The sequence below is a fragment of the Phaethon lepturus genome, unplaced genomic scaffold (genome assembly GCF_000687285.1).
Source record: "Phaethon lepturus isolate BGI_N335 unplaced genomic scaffold, ASM68728v1 scaffold5835, whole genome shotgun sequence".
Lineage (NCBI taxonomy): Eukaryota > Metazoa > Chordata > Aves > Phaethontiformes > Phaethontidae > Phaethon > Phaethon lepturus.
In genome coordinates this window covers 90,911-113,750 of record NW_010539833.1, presented here as the reverse complement: position 1 = coordinate 113,750, position 22,840 = coordinate 90,911, and the positions used below count along the sequence as shown (strand labels likewise).

At 38.8% G+C, this 22,840-nt stretch overlaps 1 protein-coding gene across 1 annotated transcript in view; it reads right to left on the bottom strand.

The window, feature by feature from the left end:
* CNTNAP2 (contactin associated protein-like 2) overlaps positions 1 to 22,840 on the bottom strand; it is a gene marked incomplete at both ends in the record, with an annotated part of 148,741 nt that overhangs the window by 35,552 nt on the left and 90,349 nt on the right. Inside the window, one exon of the mRNA XM_010287238.1 lies at positions 22,370 to 22,540. Within this exon, the coding sequence (XP_010285540.1) occupies positions 22,370 to 22,540 (171 nt within the window). The remainder of the gene's footprint in view (positions 1 to 22,369; positions 22,541 to 22,840) is intronic.

Genomic DNA, 22,840 nt, shown 5'->3' with positions numbered 1-22,840 from the left:
TCCTGCTGATATTTAGATTATATAGTCTGGGGCTGTAAATTACATTATGGTGGCAAAACATTAGGTGAAAGGGCTACCAGAAAATGGATTATCAATGATAGTATTCACAAAGCAGGATACTAGACAGAAATAATGACAACGAAGAGTTCCATTTAATTTGTTTTTCTAACATATAAAATACAAAAGCTGTAGCACCATTTTAATTATTTTGAAAAATCTCAGGTGCCCAATTATGGTCTCAGTGTTCCAGTACAGCTGTGGTTTCTTGTTTGGTTGAATTGATAAAAATCTTATAAAAATCTTACTCAGCAAGGCTATTAGATTGTTGTAGAAGCACTACTCCATTATCATTATCTCTAACCATGTTGATAAATAATGGGAAATAATTTTGTACATGGCCTAACAGATTTTCACAACTTTATGTTAGACTAATTAAATGCATTTTTATGAAAACTGGAAAGATAGGAATAAACCTTTTTGGTTTTTTTTTCATACAAAATTTAGTACACAATTGACACCTTTGATTTTTTTCTGCAAAATTGGCTATTTATAAAAGAAGAAATTAAAAGCATATTTTATTGCTGTTGTACTCTCTGTTCTCTTCTGAATAAAATAATTAAATTTCTTGAATGAACGGCCTTTTGTAAGCCATGAATTTAGTCTGCTTGGCCTTTTGCACTTTACAAGACAGAAAATATGTATGAGCCAAAGCTTGCCATTAAAGAAATAACTATGTTTCTTTTTAATGTTGTTATGTCTTATAACTTCAGCGGTTCTACCAATAAACTCAGGCAAATTAGGAATTAGAGTAAAATCTCTCCAGTACTTAAGCTGTATAGTTGTGTTCAAGTCTATTTTCAAGGGTGTGTGTAATTTTCCTTTACTTTTTCTTTGAAGAACTGCCTCGGACCTCTTCACTGTTAGGCTTGAATTGCTTCCCAAAAGCCATCTGTCTACAAGGTTGTAAAATGAGAAGCCCTTAGAAAACTTTTCATCTTATTCTGAGGCAACTGATGGCAGTGTTGATATTGCTCGTGGGTACCTTGATTACAGCCACATCCAGGATTTTGAAAAACTATGAATACTTCTTTGTGTTTGCAAGTTCTTGGTCTTCTGGATGGAAGCATCTCTTTTTAAAGGAAGATTATTCTTCCTTTAAAAGAGAAAGAGAAAGTGTAGAGAACTGGCAAATAAAGATATTTCCAGTTAGAGTTCTGTGCCTGCACAGTCTAGCTTTATGCATGGTTTTAAACTGCAATCTGTATCACAGCTTGAAAGACTTACAATGAAATTCATACTTGCAGAAAATAATTGACTTGACATAAGAGTATCATTGTATAAACTCATGTTACATTTTTATATTTGATCTTATAGTTAGGGAAGGAAAAGCATTCCAGAAAAAACTTCTCATCAAAGGCCATTTTCAGTGCATGTACCTGCTGACATGCTGAAAGTTAGAGAAGGCAGCACAGCATCTATAGACTGTGCTGATCCATCCCCAAGTAACCTAATAAATATGACTCATATACAAAAGGGAAGGAAACTTATTTGCTAGACTGATGGACTGAAAAAAACATGAAGTATGTCAATGAAGAGAGCTTTGCAGATGGGCAGAGGCTGCACGACAACATGACTCATGCAAGTTATGTTGCTGGTTTTTGACTCTTCATTCTCAGTTACCATTGAAATGAATTTTTGAGTCTACAGATTAAGTATATTCTCCAACCAGGGACACTTCTGAGTAAAATGATTGGTACTTGCACCTTAACAGAAAGGGATGAACATCTGATAACAGGCACATTAGTCAGAAAAGGAAGACAAAATAAATTTTACTCCCCAAATAAATGAGACAGGGAATATTGTGACAACTGACATGGAGAAAGCTGAGATACTCAACAACATTTTGTCTCAGTTTTCACTGGCAATTTCTCTTCCCACTTGTCTTGAGTCCTTGAATATCAAGACAGGGCCTGAGGGAATGAAGTGTTCAAGGTCAGGTTGGACAGGGCTTTGAGCAAAACATGCCGCCCCCGCTCCTTCTTTTTCCTTTACCCCAGCTTTACTGCTGAACATGGTGTTGCAGGGTATGGAGTATCCCTATGGCCAGTGGTCAGCTTTCCTGGCTGTGTCCCTGTCCAACTTCTCTGCTCCCCTCAGCCTACTGACTGAAGGAGAAGTGGGGAAGACAGAAAGCTTTCATGCTGTGCAAGCACTGCTCAGGAATTGCCAAAACACTGGTGTGGTATCAAACTCTGTTTTAGGCACAAATCCAAAACACAGCACCATACGGGCCATGGAGAAAGTTAACTCTATCTCAGCCAGGCCCAGTACAATATCAAACTTTTTCAGAAGTTCAGCATAACTAGTCATGTAGAAAAGTAGAAACTATTTTTTTTTCCTGAAGTATGATTTACTTTTCAGTCTCTCTATGCCTACACATACAACCCTTGCATGATGTGGCATCTTTGAATTGAACATATCTTTAGTTGATATGACAGTTGTATTATTCCATCAAAGTTTTGAAGGGGATGGTTAAAAGATCTAACATATGTGTGCACTATTTATTCATAGTGACCAACTGAACAAGAGCCGGATTTTTCCAGAAACATGTAGAAAATGAACTGCACAGGTCTCAGAGATTTCTGCTGGTCATTCACTTTGTAGCTCATTAAGTGAGTCTTCCTAATGATCATTTTGTCTTCTGTTCTACCCAGTATCATAAAACTCAAGTCAGTTGTTCTAAGAACTGAGAATGAGGATCAGACATTGAACAAATGTCTGAAATTGCTTAATTATGAAATAAAAAAAAAGAAGATAAATGTGGGTTTTAGTTTATTTGGTCAGTACAAGGTTTTGTGATGGAAAATTCATAAAATTGAACATGGGACAATTTTTTATGTGCTCCTGCCACATATATTCACTCAATAAACAGAGGCTCGTGGCTTAGTTTTACCCTTTCTGTGCCTTGTGCAATTACATATAATTCAACCTGAACACGTTTCTTTCAGCAATTCAATTTTCTAAGGTCTCAAGCCATTGTCAGCCATCTGTTCAGAACACAGAACTACAACTTAGGCAAACAAAATGCCCTTCTCACTCTTTGTTCTGTGTTCTTGTTTTTTAGCTCTATTCAGATCCCACCGTATCCACATCTTAAATCTATTTGCCCATAAAACGGAAGGGGCATGACTGTATTGTCTGTAGGATTCTGTATTCCTTGGGTCCTTCCTTTCAAGGCTTTCTGGTAGATATGCTTTAGTTAAACACAAGTTCTGAACCTCAACTGCATGGGAAGTAGCATGCATTTCTATGTCCTTTGCTATGCAGAAGGTCAGGCCAAAAGGAGCTGATAGATGTTTCTGGCACTCAAGATCTATGAACAGCTAGGTCTCCCATTTTCCTAGAACTCCTTGTGTTTCAAGACTCTTTTTTCCTACTTTTCTAGTTTGATATTTGTTGATGAATTGCAGGTGAAGATCTCTAGCTATAATGAGGCTGCCAGCAAAGAAAGAGATGCTGACAGACAGGTGGATGCTCACAGGATCCTAAGCAGTAGGTGAAGGTTCATTCTCAAGAAACATCAGCTGTAAAAAAAAAAAGGGGGAGGGATTACAACTCTCCTCACAGTCAGTTTTGTATGCCTGTCTATTCTCTCTTTCTCATTATCCTTTCTCTGAAACGCATACTTTCATCTCCTCCCTTGTACTTTGTTTCTCTTACCTCCCCTGATGTATTTTTATACCCTTCAATGGTACTCACTGATGTTTTAGTTGACTTACATCAAAGGGAATAGTACATAACTTCTTTAGCATCATTTTGAAATCCTATTCTTAGAACATAAATGTCTTGTTATGACTAGAATTGGAGCTCACATGCTTGGCTGTAAAACAGGATACAACAATAAGCTATAAACTGTAGACTAAAACCTGCCAGATAGATATTTCCCCCCTCTGCTTGCTTGTTCCATGACAACAACAGCTTGAAAATATTTTATCTCTGTAAGGGCAACATCTGCCAAACTTCCTGGACTGTTTGTTTGTAAATACACCTCTGATGAAGGTCTCACTGACTAAACCCATAGACAGAAGTCAGTGAAATGATTGAAAATGAATGAAAACCTAATCACAGAATCTCAGAATCATTAAGATTGGAAGATAATTTAAGATCACTAAGTCCAACTGTCAACCCAACACCACCATGCCCACTAAACCATGTCCCAAAGTGCCACATCTACTTGTTTTTTGAACAGTGATGGTGACTCCATCCCAACCTGGGCAGCCTGTTCCAATGTTTGACCACTCTCTCTGTACAGAAATTTTTCCTACTATCTAGTCTAAACCGCCCCTGGTACAACTTGAGGCCATTTCCTCTTGTTCTGTTGCTAGTTACTTGGGAGAAGAGACCAACACCCACCTCGCCACAACCCCCTTTCAGGTAGTTGTAGAGAGCAATAAGGTCTCCCCTCAGCCTCCTCTTCTCCAGACTGAACAACCCCAGCTCCCTCAGCCGCTCCTCATAAGACTTGCGCTCCAGACCCCTAAGCAGCTTCGTTGCCCTTCTTTGGACACGCTCCAGCACCTCAATGTCCTTCTTGTAATGAGGAGCCCAAAACTGAACACAAGATTCGAGGTGTGGCCTCACCAGTGTCGAGTACAGGGGCACGATCACTTCCCTGCTCCTGCTGGGCACACTATTTCTGATACAGGCCAGGATGTTGTTGGCTGCCTTGGCCACCTGGGCACACTGCTGGCTCATGTTCTGTCAACCAGCACCCCCAGGTCCTTTTCTGCTGGGTAGCTCTCCAGCCACTCCTCCCCAAGACTGTAGCATTGCATGGGGTTGTTGTGACCAAAGTGCAAGATCTGGCACTTGGTTATTAAACCTCATACAGTTGACCTCAACCATTGATCCAGCCTGTCCACATCCCTCTGTAGAGCCCTCCTGCCCTTGAGCAGATCAACACTCCTGCCCAACTTGGTATCATCTGCAAACTTACTGAGGGAGCACTCAATCCCCTCATCCAGATCATTGATAAAGATATTAAACAAATCAGCCCCAGTACTGAGCCCTGGGGAACACAGAGACAGATGTTAAACATATTTAGAGTTACTGGTTTATGTATCTTTATATGGAATCCATCACTGCTGTCAAGATCAGGTCTCATATCCATAAAGATAGGACTTTTCCCCATTGACTTTAGTAGACTCTGGATAGAAAAGAGGACTTTCCAGGATGTGAAAGAAACTATCTTGTCCTCCTTTCCCACTTATACTCTTGACAGCTGAGTTTAAAGATAGTCTTACAAAGCCATCTCTAAACTACCTGCCCTGCTGTCCTCACTTGCACAGGGGTGATAGATGGCCATGCCAAAGCCGATACTGAAACAACATTGATAGGTTGTTCCTGGCTGCTGAAAATATGTGGAAAGGGCTACAGATGCTACCCTGAAGTGCCATATTGAAACATGGGACCTACTTTGAGGACGCCACTTCTCAAGGGACACAATTAAAAATTAAAGCCACCAAAACAACATCTCAGAGTGAAATTGTTGATCCAAGTTGCTTGACTGCAATGCAGGAATTACTGCGTAGCGTGGCTGTCTGTTAATAATCAGGTAGTTGTTAAAAATCATGACCATATTTACAATAATTTGACTAAGTATGTGGAAGATTGCATCATTTATCTAATTCCCAGATGAAATGGCCATTTGAACTATGAGTGAAAGCTTCACTCATTTGACCAAATGGCAGTGTACCTCTATGCCCAAGACTGCAGTGATCCTTGAGCTAAGTGCCAAATGAACTAGCTCTGGAAGCTGCACAGCTACATCAGCATGATGCTGTGCCAAGAGTAATTAGTTCTAATGAGAGGCTATACTGCATCTAGGATCAAACCCAGCATAGCTGAATGCGGATTTATGCGGACATGCTATCTGTCTTAGAATTGCTCAGGTATCTCTCTAACATGGGGGTTCATTGTACAGACTAGGCACACTCTACATCTATCTGTAGGTTAGCAAGTAAAAAAAAAATCATGCAACTTTACACTCTCTTGGATCTTATGCAGTCATTTATGTGTCAAGGAGGAAAAAGGGTGAGTAAAAAACTATCACTTTGATTTAACATCATTTAACACCCACTTTTCATGGTATAAATCCAGCCACAAGATATACTGTAATACCAAGTGAGGCTCAGTGTCTTTCTGAACCTTTAGAATAAGCTGATATTCTGTATGGTTTGGGTTGGAAGGAACCTTTAAAGATCTTCTAGTCCAAACCCTCTGACATGTTCAGGAACATAGATCCACTAGACCATGTTCCTCAGAGCCCCGTGCAACCTGACCTTGAACACTTCCCATGATGGGGCATCAGGAACTCTGGGCAACCTTGACTGGTGTGTCACCACCCTCCTTGTAAAGAATTTCTTCCTTATAACCAATCTAAAGATACCCTCTTTCAGTTTCAAACCATTGCCCCTTGTCCCCTTGTCCTGTCACTACAAGCCTTCGTAAAAAGTTTTTCTCTGTCTTTGTTATAAGCCCCTTTGAAAGGCCACAATAAGGTTTCCCCCGAGCCTTCTCTTCTCCAGGCTGAACAGCCCCAACTCTCTCAGCCTTCCTTCACAGGAGAGGAAAATCTCCGCAAATTCATCAGGAATACAGAACTCTTTAGAATGCCTGAAGCTTCTTATAACCTTTTCAGTGTGTTTTTATATAATGTTTTTATTTTGGAATTTTCAAAGTGTCCTGCAGACCAAAAAAAACCAAATCAGAACGAAAAATAAAGAAAAAGTCTTTGTCAAATATAGAAAAGAGCTTCCTCTGAAGTGCTTATCCTTCTCATATTTTGATCCTCATTTTCTCCACTATTTAGTCTGCAGCCTGAAGTCACTTGATTCAGTCTCTGCTCTGTGCATTATCTACATCTGGTAGCTGCAAACTTGCAGTGACATTTCTTTGTGAATGGACAGGGAATTAGATCTACTGAGAGAAGATGTCCTGATTCAACAAGAGCTGCTGTTTTCTTATGTGTATGACTATATTGTCAAATTGTAAGAGAAGACTGCACACAAATAAAATGTTTTGCTGTAAATTTAAAAGACGTGAATTTTAATACATTATTGTCCTTTTTCCATGATACTTCCACTTCTTTCTAGTAAGATTTACAACTGTGCCAGTGAGTTCAACAACTGGACAAATAAGTCTAAGTCCTAGCTTTCTGTTTACAGGAACCAAGTGTTCTCAGTTTAATGGGAATTACTTAAGTTAAAATTCTTCTTTCATAATTTTATGAATCTTCAAATATATTTTCATATTTCTGTGTGACTGACTGAATAGCTAGCTGTTTTCTTGTTCCTTCATTGCCTGTGTTGGGTTAGAATACCTCTACTATAATAAACTTTGCCTACTGTCTCCATGCTGAGCCCTTGAAATTTATTATCCTCACCTGTGGTTTTAATCTTAGATATTCAATATATATCAATTGACTCAGAAGTACTGTACTATATTGCAGCATAGTCCTGGGAAATTCTGGGACTCCCATAGTCTGGGATTCCCAGAGTACTGGGAAATACTGTGGAGAAGCAATGACAAAAACGAATTGTGGAAAAGGCAAGTGAAGAGAAGGCAGGTGGAAGCTGGAAAGTAGGAAAAAGAGTAAATAGTGGTATACCCCAGGGGTCAATCTTGGCTCCAGTCCTCTTCAAATCTTCATTAATGATCTAGATGATGACAAGGCAGAGTGTACCCTCAGCATGTTTGCAGATGCCTCAAAACTGGGAGTCCATGCTGCCATCCAGAGGGACCTCTAGAGGCTGAAGAGATGGACTGACAGGAACCTCATGAAGTTCAGCAAGGGGAAGTGCAAAGTCCTCCACCTGGTGAGGAAAAACTCCATACACCAGTATGTACTGGGAGTCACCTGGCTGGAAAGCAGCTTTGCAGAAAAGGCCCTGGGTGTCTTGGTAGAGACCAAGGGGAACATAAACCAGCAATGTGCCCTGGTGGCAAAGGCGGCAAATGATATCCTGGGCTGCATTAACAGGATTGTTGCCAGAAGGTTGAAGGAAGTGAACCTTCCCCTCTACTCAACATGGGTGAGATCACACCTGGAGTACTGTGTCCAGTTCTGGGCTCCCCAGTATGTTAATCTCTGTATAATCATCTCCCCATGTATAATCATTATAATAGTGTATAATCATCTCCCCAGACATGGACATACTGGAGAGAGTCCACTGAAAGGCCACCAAGATGATTAAGGGACTGGAGCACCTCACATATGAGGAAAGGCTGAGAGAGCTCTGACTGTTCAGCCTGGAGAAAAAAAGGCTCAGGAGGGATCTCATCAATCTATATAAATATCTGAAGGGAGGATATAAAGAACGTGAAGCCAGGCTTTTTCCAGTGGTGCCCAGTGCCAGGACCAGAGGCAATGTGCACAAACTGAAACACAGGAAGTTGCCTCTGAACATCAGGGAACACTCTTTTACTACGAGAATGACAGTTCTCTGTGTGGATCTAGTTGAAGCCCACTGTAATTTTTTTCACCAACTTCAGTGGAAAAGGCGGCTGATGGACTGTAGCACTAGTAGTTTGCTGATGATAATCAGTTTGTTGTCTCCATTTCCCTTGCTGAACCTCTAATGCTGAATATGTGCCTCTCTGGATGGAATTGGAACATAACAGTGAGCTCTGGTTTGCTGAAACTCATGTTAGATGACTACAGTGATAGTAGCAGTTAGAAGGAGGAAATTAAAAAGTATATCAATTACCAGCAAGGTATCACTCACAGTAAATGTGTGTTTCTGGAGCATGGCACCAGGATGGCTTTCATCTGTATTCATATGGCTAGAGGATTCTAACAGTTTCTACTAAATAAGATTTTGCTAGTGCAATCTATATTTCTGGCAGCTAAAGTGTGCATTATTGCTGTTTCCTTCTTAATTCAGTTCTGGAAAGTAAATCACAAAGTCCTATATTCTCTATTTTTCTCCAGTGCATGATTAGTCCTCTTGGTCACATTAGGAAAAACAAAGAAATTACAGTATGTTACAAATAAAAAAAATTAATAAATAAAAATGTACAGGTCATGATTCTGCTAGCCTGTTGGCTAGTCTGCAGCATCAAGCTTAATTTTAATGTGCACATGCCACTTTCACCAATATACATCCCTATCTACATATTCTGAAACATTTTCAGGTATATTTCAGTGCTTTCTTGTTGCTGTTTTAGTTCAGCTAGCAACACTAATTTTTTTTTCTTCTGTCTGTTTTTCAGTATTTAAGGGAATAACAGGATGGGATACTACTGTGTGGAGTAGTTGCCTCAAGTGCACATTTACAGCTGCACTGTTTCAACGATATTAGTATTTAAGTGGGCTATTCACTACTATAGTCTGCTCTCAAAAGGTTAAGAAGTTGCATACAGAAAGAGGCATATCTGTTACATGCAGCACTTTTAGTTACAGCTTGTTTTTGGTAGAGAGCGATTATGTCAGTGAGCCATTGTGTTTCTATGCACACGCAAGATTAGATCACTCCTTTGGAGCAGAAGCTGGAGCAGAGAACAGTCCAGACTTACAATCCTTCCCCGAGTTTTCCCTAGGGTGGTCCAATCTGCTTGTCTGATTGCAGCTAAGGGGGAACTTTTAACTGATGGAAATGTATTCCAACCTTTTTCAAAGCACACAGGCTACCTGCAATAGTCTAAATGCTCTCCAGGTGCAAGGTAGTAAAAAGAATGGTCCTGGCTTCACTCACCTTGTGGACAGACACCAATTCTTTGATGTTCTACTGACAGACAATGACTTACACATGCAATTAGCAATATTTTTGAAAGGAATACTCGAGTACTGGAGCTTGATATGAACGAAAAAAAACCTGAATACAGCACCTTCCTCATCATGAGTAAGCATCTGTGTGAGGACAAAGATAAGGAGGGGTTTGATATTGGTAAAAACTAAGAATCAGTTATTTGTATTTCACTTTAAAATAAACTCAACTATCAACCATCCAATTAAACAGAAATACCAGTCTTTCTACATAGTAGATTAGATTGCTTTGGGGGATAAAAAATATTGCATTTAAATTAATGTACCAAATTTTCTCATGAAAGAACATGCAAAGGCCAAATATGCCCTAAGAAGATAGTTATTTATTATCAGTATTTATTAATTACTTCAGTTATGCTAACTGCAAGTCAGCTGTCTTGTAGATAAGCATTTGGAAACAACTTTCATGTCTTTATGATTATATTTTAGTTGATGTAGCAATTTTCAGCCAGGGACATCAAGAATGCAAAATAACATTATAAGTCCTGCATAAAGAGAGAACCAGAGCAAAGATATATGAAATTACTTGTTTAAGGTCAAACATCAGATGGTTAGAGCAGGGCTTGAAAAATACCTACTTGCTTTGCTTCTAAGGCAATACAATATCAGATAGACAATGTTACCTCCCATCCAGACAGCCCTCTTCCAATAACTACTTAACTGCTTGGAAGGAAGGAAGGAAGGAAGGAAGGAAGGAAGGAAGGAAGGAAGGAACAGTGACTCAGTTGAATGTCTTGTTGATTCATCTCATGAGAGTTACAAAAGCTTAAAAAAATACAGCAACAATATCTTCTAGTCTCTTTTTTGTGAGATTCACACAAAAGGAACTGTAGTCAGTGCACTGAGTGGAAAAGGAGAGGAGGAGTGTGCTTTCCTGTCTGTAGTGGGTTATAATAAATTTCATTATTTCTTTTTAACGGCAACGCTTTACCATGAAACTGAATTGGTCCCATGCAACAGAAGACACCACAACAAGGAGGAAACACAGCCATCAGAACAGAGCTCTCCCGTGCAGCATATAAAGGGTTTTGTGTAACTGGTAGTAATTTTTTGTTGGATGAAAGGCAAAAGTGGATGTTAACATTCATGGAATCAGATTATGTCTGAGCATGGTAAAATATCAGAGAGATTTTTGAAAGGACAAAGCAGATTCTTTCCTATGAAAAATTACTATGAAGTTGGCATGGTTCTATAAATGCTGAGCAATGGGTCTGGCTGCATATATGCAGAGACAAAAGATATCAAAACCCCTCTTGGATATGCCACACTTGAATGTCATAAAAATAGGCCAAAATTGTAAGCAGTGCATCATACTAAAAGTGGCCTGGTGCAGGCCTGAAAAATAGACATCAAGATTGTGGTGTGATTTTGCGAAAGAGCACATTGCCCATGTGCTTTTCTTCCTCTTTTGTGGTTTTTTTCTTATTCTGTAATTTGTTTATTAGTTGTAGGTTCTACTGTTAAGGCTTGTAAAGGTATTTAGATGCTGGGTGGTAGCTGCTGAAAAACTTTTAAATTTGGCCAAGTGCTCATGATGATATCAATTTATTGTTTTTTCTGCTTGGCCATGTAAGGTTTTGTCATTTGTAGTGTCTATTTTATAAGTAATTTTTCATGTGTACTTTTTATTTCTCTGTGGCTGTCCAGGGGCCACCATCAGGTTAAGGACCCTGTTGCACTATGCACTGTACTAACACAATAAAAAAGGCCATCCAAAATATGACTCAAGTTTACTTTTAATGTAGTAACTATATGTGAAAAGGGTGTGTGTGAGAGGGGAGTGTAGATGGACCCAGCTAACTGTGACTCCCTTTTATTGAAAGCTTTAGACAAAGACTTTTTGTCTCTCAGAGCTGTACTTGTAATTATTTATGGCTTCCAACATTCAGAGTAGATGCCCAAAAATGGCAGATGATGTCTTTTTTATTCTGCAGCAGGAAAAAAATTTAAAAAATACAAAGCCAGAGTATCATAGAGTGGGAGAGTGGGAGACAGAACAGACCGGTTGGAGGTAAAAATATGTGCTCTGACTTCATGGTAATTAGAGGTAGAAAACTCCTATAACACACTGGCAGAGGATAAAGGGCACAGACACACTGTAGGTGCTCAGTTTTGACAGGTATGTGAGTGAGGAACTTGCCTACTTTAGACATCTTTTCTTAACTACTTTGCTTCACTGTATGCACGAACCTCATGAAATGTAAAGCCAACAGGAGACCCATTCCTATTTCCTGCTGTAACACTGGAAAACATAAAAGGGTGAGTGAAAGGGTTTATAACTGTATAAAGCATCGGTTGTTAAGAATTCATACTAATAGACAGCTGTCAGCAGTGCATGGCTAGAGACAAAATGCACTACAGTGATTCAAGCTCTATTTTAAAAACAAAGTCAAGATGTTTAGGTCTAGAGGATATAAAAAGCCTAAATTATGCAAAATAGTGTAACAGCAGTCCTGTGACAATAACTATGTTCATGATCTTCTTAAAAAATAGATTCACTGTTTTATTAGCTTTTTAACAAAATTTTACATGAATGTTTTTTCTTTTCTTTTAAAATGTAAGAAATTATACACGTGTGCAAGGTTTCTGAATGAAAAGTAGGAGCAGAAATACTTCTTTTCCTTGTCCTCAGAACAACTGTAGCAAGGCAAAGTAGAGAGACAGAGACTGAATTGAAAGTGACTTAAAAAATAATTAATTTTCATCACCATTTAAATTGATATTTTTTTAAACTAGCATTTAAACCATGACGAAAGGCTGCAAAGTGTTAGGAAAATCTGTGGACAAAACCTTAGATGAACATTTAGCATCTACCACATTATAATGTTCTTGCAAACACTTAAAGAGAAAAGAATTATATTCAATTGAATCAATCTGTTGACATCATTTGAATTAATAGTGTGCATAAATATTTGAAGCATCATGGATACAATTCTACTATTATTAAAAACAGCTTTTCATTACATCTTATTATTGAGTCACGGAAAATATTTTTATACATTAAAACTGAATTGCTTTGGTGAAACCAATAAAGAATAAATTAGACTTTCAATAGGCTAACTAAGCAATTGTGAACACTTTATTTAAAAAGTCCAACTTACAGAAAAAAAGTAGTTTACAGAGTACCAAGACCTTGTTTAAATACTCAGAAGTAAGGTTCTTAAAAGCATCTAAATCAATTAGGACCAGAAGACCCATTGGATTCAGGCCATATAGACTCAGGAAACAATGCAGCTTGGTTGGACCATTTCAGATTTCCTCACTCACGGCATTTCAATGTATGGGATGATGTTGATCATTAGGATTAAAGGTAAGGACTAAAGAACAGACTGGTATGGGTGGCAGTATAGCCACCTGACCAGGAAGACCAAGTGGATGAGACCTTCTAGAGACAGCTCGAAGTAGCCTCATGTTCACAGGCCCTGGTTCTCACGTGGGTCTTCAACCACCCTAATATCTGTTGGAGGGATGGCACAGCAGAGCATAAGCAAGGTTCCGGGAGAGCATCAACGGCAACTTCCTGATGAAAGTGAAAGAGAAGCCAATGAGGAGAGATGCTCTGCTGGCCCTTACACTCATAAAAAAGGACGGTCTTGCTGGGGATCTGAAGGTTGAAGATGACACCAGCTGGAGTGATCATAAGATGGTGTAGTTCAGGATCCTGAGGATAGAGCAGCGCAAAAAGAAGATGGGCTTCTATAAGTACCTAAGTGCTACTTAAGTTGCAAAAAGACTAGGGAAAATGTGGACCTACTGCTGAATGAGGCAAGGACCCTGGTGACAAAGGACGTTGAAAAGGCTGTGGTAATGAACACTTTCTTTGCCTCAGTCTTTACTAGCAAGACCAGCCTTCAGGTGTCCCAGGCCCTTGAGATCAGGGACAAAGTCTGGAGCAGGATGGTTCGACCAGATGACCTCCAGAGGTTCCCTCCAGACTCAACCAATTGTGACTGTGTGATTTTGTGATTGCAGATACTGCATGGGCTATTTACTTACTGAAAGAACAGCTGAGATTCATTTTAGTCCCATGGGCAGGATGTTATCAAAATCAGACACTTGTCCTTTGCTGAGACAAGCATTTTAAAATGTTAAAATATCTTTTGAAACAAAAAAAAATTTGCACTTCAGTTGTGTCTCCTAGCCACTCGGTCTATCCCTTCATTTGCTTCATGGCTCATTAAGAATGACATTATTCCTGCAAAGTGGTGAAGACAAGACTGAGATATTCAAAGATATTGTTTTCTCATAATCTAGTGATCAGAGCATCCACAGATGGAGTGGAAGGTAGATATCTGAAACTCATGTGGGCAGAGAAAAGGAATGCACTGGGAACAACTGCCAAGTCTGGTCATGTAAGGTAGGCATACTCCACTGAAATGAGAGGTCTTCATGTACTACTCAGGTGTTACAAAGGTGCAAGTACATCTGGGCATGCCAGAAGATACATCTTGAGGAAATTGCTTTGGAAAATTTAGGCTGATACACACTTGACACACTTCCTGCTAGGTGGCATCTGAGTAGGTAATTTGAGTATAAAAAATTTTGTACTGAGATGCTTAAGCTGGCTGGTGAGTCTAGCTTCTGATAGCTTGTCTTCAGGAGGAGACACATCCAGCCATGAAGTAAACCAAATTCAGTCATTACTGTCAAGAAGAGAGGAAGCTTGTTCTTCTAGTTTGTTTTGGAACACGTTGGGTTAACCCTGTTAAAGCAGAAAACTCAGTGACAAAGTTGGCCTGGAGAAGTCAATGGAGCTCAAAGTGCCATTCTGCTACTACTTACCACATGAACTAATGCAAGAAGTCACACAGTCACTTCAAAGAGTAGCAGGAGAAGAAAGTCTTTATGTATCAATTTGTTGATTTCAGTTCTACATGTGAATTTTTATTTCAAATTACAGAAATTTACAAAGAAAATGTAAACTATGTAAACTATAAAGCCAGTAAGTGAAGCAGACATCACTTCCTAATGTGTGGCAGAACACAGAGAATATGCAAGCATATAAAGGATTTAACAAAGCCAATGTAATAGATATCCTTCTTTGATTAAAAAAAACTCTGATTTTTGGAAGAAGAGAATTGTTACAGATCTATCATATTTGATTTTCTTCCAAAAATTGCAGAGCTGGAAAATAGAATTGCACAGATTGTTAATGAGATGGATGAAGGGTTATCAGAAAATTGAAGGACTTCTAATTTGGTTTGGGTCAAGTCATATTCAGTATTATAGTGAATACCTTTGCACAAGAAGTCAGCATATGTCTAAATTTTTTTTTTTTTTGCCAGTAGCACAATGTTGGAAAGGTCAGAAAATAATACCTAACAAATGGGATGCCAGTGTAATTGGCCAAAAATTCCTAGGATGCAGTGAGCATGGTAAGTATTAATGCAATTGTACAAGGCACTAGTAAACCATTATTAGAATTAATGTGGATAGTTTTGACAAAATGTGTTTAAGAAAGAAGAATTCAAGGTGAATTGAGCAGGGAGGACCTTATTAGCACAACAAGAGAAAGGAACAAGAGAAAATATCTTATAAGAAGAGATGATGTGAGTTTGTCTTGCTTAACAGCAATTAAAAGCTGAGAAAACATATGATTGCTCCATAAATACACAGGGGGAGAGTAAATCCTAGGAGAGGAAAATAATTAGTTCAGCCAAAGAACAATACTGAAACAAGAATGAATGTTTATAAACAAAAGATGCAAATAAAACTGTTAGAAATCAAAAGATTTCTAGCCAACAAAGGTCTGAAAGTCTGAAACAGTTGTCCAGACTATTTTCAATAGAGAATTGGACAAATGTTGGGAGCTAGACACGGATTATGCATCGTGGTTGTGTGTGTCAGTGAAGATCTAAATTAAAGGACCCATAAGGTCTGTTCCTGTCATGTGCCTAAGACATCTGGTAACTTTGCACAGTACAGTAAGTAAATAAACTTTCTGCATGAAAAAGATCAGCACACATGTAGAAGGTAACAAAGCATATGCAGTTTAGCATGTAACTCAAAGTAGACTAGAAATGAGGGCAAAGACCCGAGATGAGCTTGTGGGTGGTAGGGCTACAATCAGTTTGCCATGTGTTGCATGCATTCAGTGCAATACAAATCAAAGTTAGGAAGAAGTATGTTTTTGAAAGCCAATCAGTTCCCACCTTGAAATTTATGTGAGCTGTAACTGATTTATAAGACACTCTGCGTAAAATGACTATTAAAGTGGCATTTATGGCAATGAGAAAAGCATCCCAGGACCCTTTAAAGGAGAGGGGTAATGCTGAAGGGATGCTATATGGCACCGCGCAGTGCACGGACACAAATGCCGTACTGACATTGAGGTGGACCAAAGTAGAGCAACCTGTACGCAAGCACCCTGTCAGAGTTCAAGCTAGTTACAGAAGAGCTATTGATGACCTTAATCTCCCCACAGCCCCATGCCTAGGATTTTCTATTGGTCAGTTTTAGTCAGTTCCCCAGCTGGGATGTTTATTTGCTGTCTTTGACTTGCTCCCACATGCCAGCCTGGGCATGTATTCCCATCTGCTAATTATGAACAAAGATACAGGTTGAACTGTAAATTCCCTTTTTGAATTGCCCTGTTTGAATAGCAGGCTTTTCTGCATCACCTACCTCATCTGAAAAGAAACCTTTACCATCTTTAAAAGAATGGCACTTGCAGTTCTTCAGACTAGGGTTTTTTTTTGTTTGTAAGTTTCATATTGTCCTGGAACAGGATGAGATTTTGCAAATACTGCTGTAAAAACATTTGGGTCAAAAATTTCCATGAAGAACTTTGATGTTTTTCAATTTAATTTGATAACTTCTTACTGGCCCCTGGGATGAAGAAATTCCTCAGTGTCCTATGCATTCTTTGACGTGTAGCTAATGCAGCATGCTCCCCTAGGGGATTGTTTTTAAAAAAAATGACCTTCTGCTAGGAAAGCAAAATAACAACTCAATTAAAAGAAACAATGAAGGTCACACAGATTTCCCTACCCAGCTAGAAAGACAAAGTAGTGGAAAATGTAAGCTGCATTTACATTAACATATGGGAATTTAAAGAGTATCATGTAGAAAACTCAGTGGTACGGTAGAATTTCATTTTAGAATGCCTCTGGAGAAAGAAGTGATGAATTTATAAAATTTGTAAAAAAATATATCAATCAGTCATGTGTTAGAGCATTCAGTCTGGAGGAACAAATGTTGTCTAGGCAGAAGCAAACAGCAATGGGAATCATGGTCCCTGGTCTGTCACTGCTTCTTGTCTGATTTTGGAGAAGTTATGTCTCAACTAAGTAGCCTAGAAATAAACCAAGCACAAGAAACAATGCAGGACTTTTCAAGTGAAAATGTTAGGTATTAGAGTACTGTCTGTAACCCTTGCCCACAGAGCAAGCAGACCTATCCTGAAGTTGTATCACTACACTCATGAGCAAGCTACTCCATGTAGCAGCCCAGTTCACTGATCACTCCTTGGGGAGATTTTTAGGGCAACTGGCGTTGCAGGGGTTATCAGCCAAGTCACAACTCTGAATATAGAGGTTGTAAATATTTCTAGCTTTTTACAGAAAATTAATAAGAAAGCTCCTTCCTCTCCTAAATGTTCATGCCAGGATCAAACACAAGCTGACCTTTATCTCTCTAAGCCTCATCTTTTTTTCTGTTGCAAAACTGACTTGCTGTTTACTTACTTCAGAATAACAATAGTGAGACACAATTCATTAGTGTCTGTAAATTGCTTGGAGCTGCTCAGATAAGAGGAGCTACAGAAGTGAGCAGGGTATCTTTTTCATTACAAATATATGACAGTGTCATCAAAAGAATTTTTTGGAAACAGTTTAATTCACCACAGGCTTTCTAGAGCAACAGTCTTGGGAATCTGAGAGAAAACAATGATGGTAGACGCATCTTCCCAAATTCTCAGGAATATGCCGCTTCCAAAATTTGCTTTCAGAAATACAAAATGCCAAAACTTGGGATTCCTCTTGATCAGAAGATTGACAAACACTTCACAGGTGTGAAGTAGTTGGGTTTTCATAGTCATAACTCTCCGAAGTATTCAACCCAGACCCTATAAATGTACAAAACCGTACTCTTGCTCATTTGACCCTATTCAGATATATTGATATTCAGCTGGATTTTAAGTAGTGCCCTGTCTGCAGCAGAGTTTCAAGTTAGGATCCTGGAGACCTATTTTCCTGCACCTCAATGCCAGGAGACTCCAGCCAGGCTCTGTTATGCAAATGTACCATTTCTGGGGAGGAGTGACTGCAAGGAAGAACTGAATGGGGAGGGGAGCTGAGAGTCTTCAAGAATTTGAAATTAAATTCTTGGCATGTTTCATTTGGCAACATTCAGCCTTGAAGTGCTTAAAAAAAAAGAACACTATGTTTGCTGGTGAAGACCTGGAGGATCCATGTTACTGTTGGCTGACATACAGGCTGCTGTTTCATCTGTTTCATTTCTGTTTCATATGTGCTAGGCCTGCCCCTGACCTCTGTAACAAGGGGACAGAGGCAAAGGCAAAAGGTGAATTAGGACAATGGCCAGCTATACTGGTTAGAAGCAGTAGGTGGGTCTCTTATGGCAGATGTGTGTATCTGATGGGCCACAGAGCTTATTTCAGTTCACAGGGGTATTGCATACTATAGGCAACTCCTTATCACCTTTCAGAGCAAGTGTCAGCTCTACTGCATGTACACAGTATAGTTATATGGTGAGTGGACACGAAATTTCATAGATGCTTTCAGGTACACACTAGGGGAGCAAATGAGGGGCTCCGAGAAAGATGCCAAAAAATTCCCTGAAGTGACATTCAAACTTTTTGGTGGATTGCTTATATGAAAGGCACTGACAAGGAGCTGTCCTGAGACTGTTGCCTGGCAGGCTTTCTAGGCAGCAGCTTACATAACTCTGGGTCCTAAAAGGCAGGTCAAGGTTAAAGAAGGCAAAAAATGCCCATGGCAAGGGGAGGAAGGGACTTGTATAAAGGAAAAAACTATGTTCTCAATGGTGTTTTTATAGAAAGACTTGATTTTAGGTTGAACCCTCCCAAAACTGTATAGGAAAGCTATAAAAGAGAAAACATCCATTTTTTTTTTTTTGTCTCTCTAAAACCCGGTTTTAATTTAAAAAATGTCTGGAAATTTTGACCAGAAATGTATGGTCTCTGGAACCACTGCTTTACAGAAAAATTTATACCTTATCCAGCTACTTCCTTTCTAAGCAATCCTAGTTGTTCTCAGCTGACCAGCCAGCTATACCAATAATGGGGTTCTGTTGATTTACTGATATATGTAAAAACTGAGGCTTCGGGTAATCCTACATCTCTGCCAGCTGTTCCATGAATGGTGACAAATACGAGCCTGCAGGAGGAGCTGCTTGATAAATGGAATAACCAAAGACTTCTGCCACATTCATAGTAGCATTTTATTACTGTTTTTTTCATGACAGTCTTCCTTGTCAGCTGTTTGGAAAAGATTTCTTAAATCAGAGAAACATGTTCTTCCCTTCCTTCCTGTATTCCCCCTCTCCTGAGAGATGGCAATCTGGCTCTTTGCTGAAGACATGTGAAGTTACTCCTCAAGATACTGCAAGATTCCACCTCCTTTTCTTATAAATCTAGAGAGTTAGAAAATAATCTGTGCAGTTATTAGACCTTAAGAAGCTCCAAGACAGCACACCAATAAGATAATTTAATGAGCATTCCTAGTGACAGCTCTTGTGCTCAGAGTAAAACACCCTATCGTAAACTCCTTTCCAAAGACTTGAAGCTAAGAAGTTTTATAGACCAAATGAGTGGTTTCTCTAATATATTCACCAAGTGCAGCAAGCTGAGTAAAATACTGGATATTGTAGAACTTTTCAGGTCCTGGTCTGTAGAGCTAAGCTTATGCATCACTAATCATATATTACGGGTATACACAGGTATTTCACAGGTAAGGGAAGAAGAAAGGAGAATTTTCACTGTCTGCTGGCAGGACGTTGATGCCAACATTTACCTCTTGGAATTGTAAAAAGTAAAAAAAACAAGAAAATGTTTTGCAGTAATTTATTCTTCTCCAATGAGAATTGTACCTGTATGAGAAGGCAATGAACAGACAAAAGCAATGCACCCACTGTTTGAAGTGCAGCAGCTTGCAGTAAATATGTGATGATGGTCATTATGCAAAAACCTTTAATACAAAATAGCCATTCTATGACAGAATTTGATGGGTTAGCTAGAAAGCAGCTTGGCAAAGGAAACCTTCTTCAGGGTTTAGGGGTAATCCTGTAATTACCTTACTGACTCGAGTTTATGTTCCTGTTAAGAAACAAATTCACATATTAGTTTTATGGGACTTCTGTAAAGGGGAAGCAAAGTTTTAAGAAGCAGCAGGGTCTATTGTAAGTCATGTAAGGAACTTCTGAAATCTTGAAACTATTTCTCATTTCAATGAATTCTAACAAAATGTAAGTGCAGACTAGAATGAAACAAACAAATATGAAAACTGTATAAAAAATTCATTAAATAAATGTGTAATTCAGAAGAGAGAATGAGTTTCACTTTGTTATTAAAACCAGAGTATTCCACTCTTTTAAAGCTATGACTGGAAGAATATTCAAGTCACAGAAAGGCCTATTTTCTGGGGCTCTGAAAATTTCAAGGAATAATTTCCAGGAAAGAAAGAGTAAAGTAAATGCAATTATATATAATGAACTGCTTTGTTCTTTTAGCAAATACACTCAGCATAGTTTTAATCAAGTGTTATCTATTACTTTAAACAGCAATAGTACGTTTGACCTTATAAACTGTTTTTACAGATTATATTTCAATTTCTACCATTGGATATTTGTAATCTAAGGTTTAGCTTCAGGTACATGAGGCAGAGGTTGAATTTATGCATATGCCAAATCACAGCAAAGTCATTGGATCTCAAGCATAGGCTTAAAATTAAATCCCTGTTTAATGATACTCTGGGGACACTGCTACATACTTTCTTGAACTGGTGCATCTATTCAGTGAGTCACTGCAGCGTGATTATTATTTAAACTGTGTGGAGTTCAAAAGAATTATAGTTACTGCCAAGTCACCTTCTTTCACTGTGTCACCTTTTAGCTAAGTGAACAGTATGGCTGGTCTGATAACTATGGCGGCTGAGAACACCTTCCATAAATTAGAAGAGCAAGAAGCATTTGGAGATATTCACCTCAGCTGACTGTAAATACTACTTAAATTCAAAGTGAAATTAGAAATAGCTGCAACTTCATATTAAAGGGCTCTTAATACAAATTAGACTATTCCTTGTGACTCAATAGGAGCTGTTTTTATTTGCACCAGTTGCGGATTACAGAAAACTGGGATTAAGCAACATCAACTAAATTCCTTGTACAAAGAAGCTGTCACCCACTTGGAACTTGGCACTTTACTTTTACCCAAAAGGAAAATTTAGTTACATTGTAAAGGGGCCTCCTGGTGTTTTCTAAATTTCCACAATCTAATTTGTGTGTTTAGACTTCGGGAAGTGTCGAAAATGGCTTTTTGTTTTAAAATTAGATGTGTGCATGTAAATCACATTGAATCTGCATAAAAATACATTATTTGGGATATCCAAACAATTACTTCTCCTTCAGCATTAGTGACTTTTGACATTGACTTTTGTGCATCAGTATTTAGAGCTGGGACCTTGGTGTCAACGAATGGCTCCTGTAGCAAAAGGAAGCACAAATAGTTTACCCAGTGCTGGAGTGCAGGGAGGCAGCTTGCTGCACTCATGTAACCCTGCTGCTGTAATGTGCCATGAGAGGCTGTAATAACAGCCACACGTAGCACAGCAGGCCTGTCACCACTCTTGTTTATGACAGGGTAAACTGGGTCGAGAGAGAACAAAGCAGACATAAAACATTTTTCCCCCTAATTCAACTGCTTCAATTTCACTATGCCGAGATCAGGTAGAGCAGAGCATTTTGTCACCTTCCTTGGAAAGTTTGCCCCATGGCCATTAAAAATCGTTTAAAAAATGAAGTTAACTTGCCTCTTGATACCATTATGCCCTCTTTTTCAGATCAGCAATTTTATTAACAGATAATGCTGATAAAGATTTATTTTTATGAGATTTTTTAGGGCTTTTAAATATCATACTCAAGTTTTCAGTTCTTCATCTCCTTACAGTGCTGATTTGGATGGTCTCTCTTTTTTCTTTCCCCTATTTCCAAAACAGCCTTGAGATAAAATAGAAACTCACACACACCTGAAGACACACACTTTAAAGAAATAAATCTGCCATGCAATTTTGAAAAATCTTTTCAGGTCACTGTCATTTTTATAGCTGATGTTACCAGTTCTATCCTTCTTTGTATTACTCCCCTCAATAAAAAATCCAAATATACTTCAAGTGCTCCTCCCACATTAGGCAACTTTAGAATATGTCAAGCAGCTTGATTTGGAAGTTTTTTCAGAATTTAGTGAGTTTACACATTTTAGTGAGTGATACAAAATTTCTTGAAATCAACTATCTGACACAAACCTACTTCAGGTGCCAAGAAGAGTGGTGGGAAGCTCATACTTACATTTCAGCTCCAGTTTGATGAAGTCAGTGTTCCCCAGATTCTCAAGAAACACCCCATCTGAGGCTGATGTTTTGAAATAGAAAGAGATGTCTGCGCTAGTTTCCCCTTGGAAGGTGGAGAAGTGAAGGTATGATGATGAAGTAACAAAAGAAGCTGCGTTCCAGTAATTCCCTGAATGGGACAGACAGGAAAAGACACATGTTTCAGTGCTCCCTCAAAAATGTCTGGAAAGTTGAAGCTTTTAATGTCAATATATGCTACAGTGTTGTCCATGCTGAAAAAAAACCAAACACATTGATTTTATTACCTCCTTTTTGTTTTTCTGGACACAGTATGTTAGGTTTCAGAAGGTAGAGTAAGCTGCTGGTACATTTAAGTTCCTAATTTATCATATTCAGTCATACACAAATGTGTTGCTACTACATGTTTAGTGTAGCAACACTGAACTAATGAGAGATCAGACAGATGGGC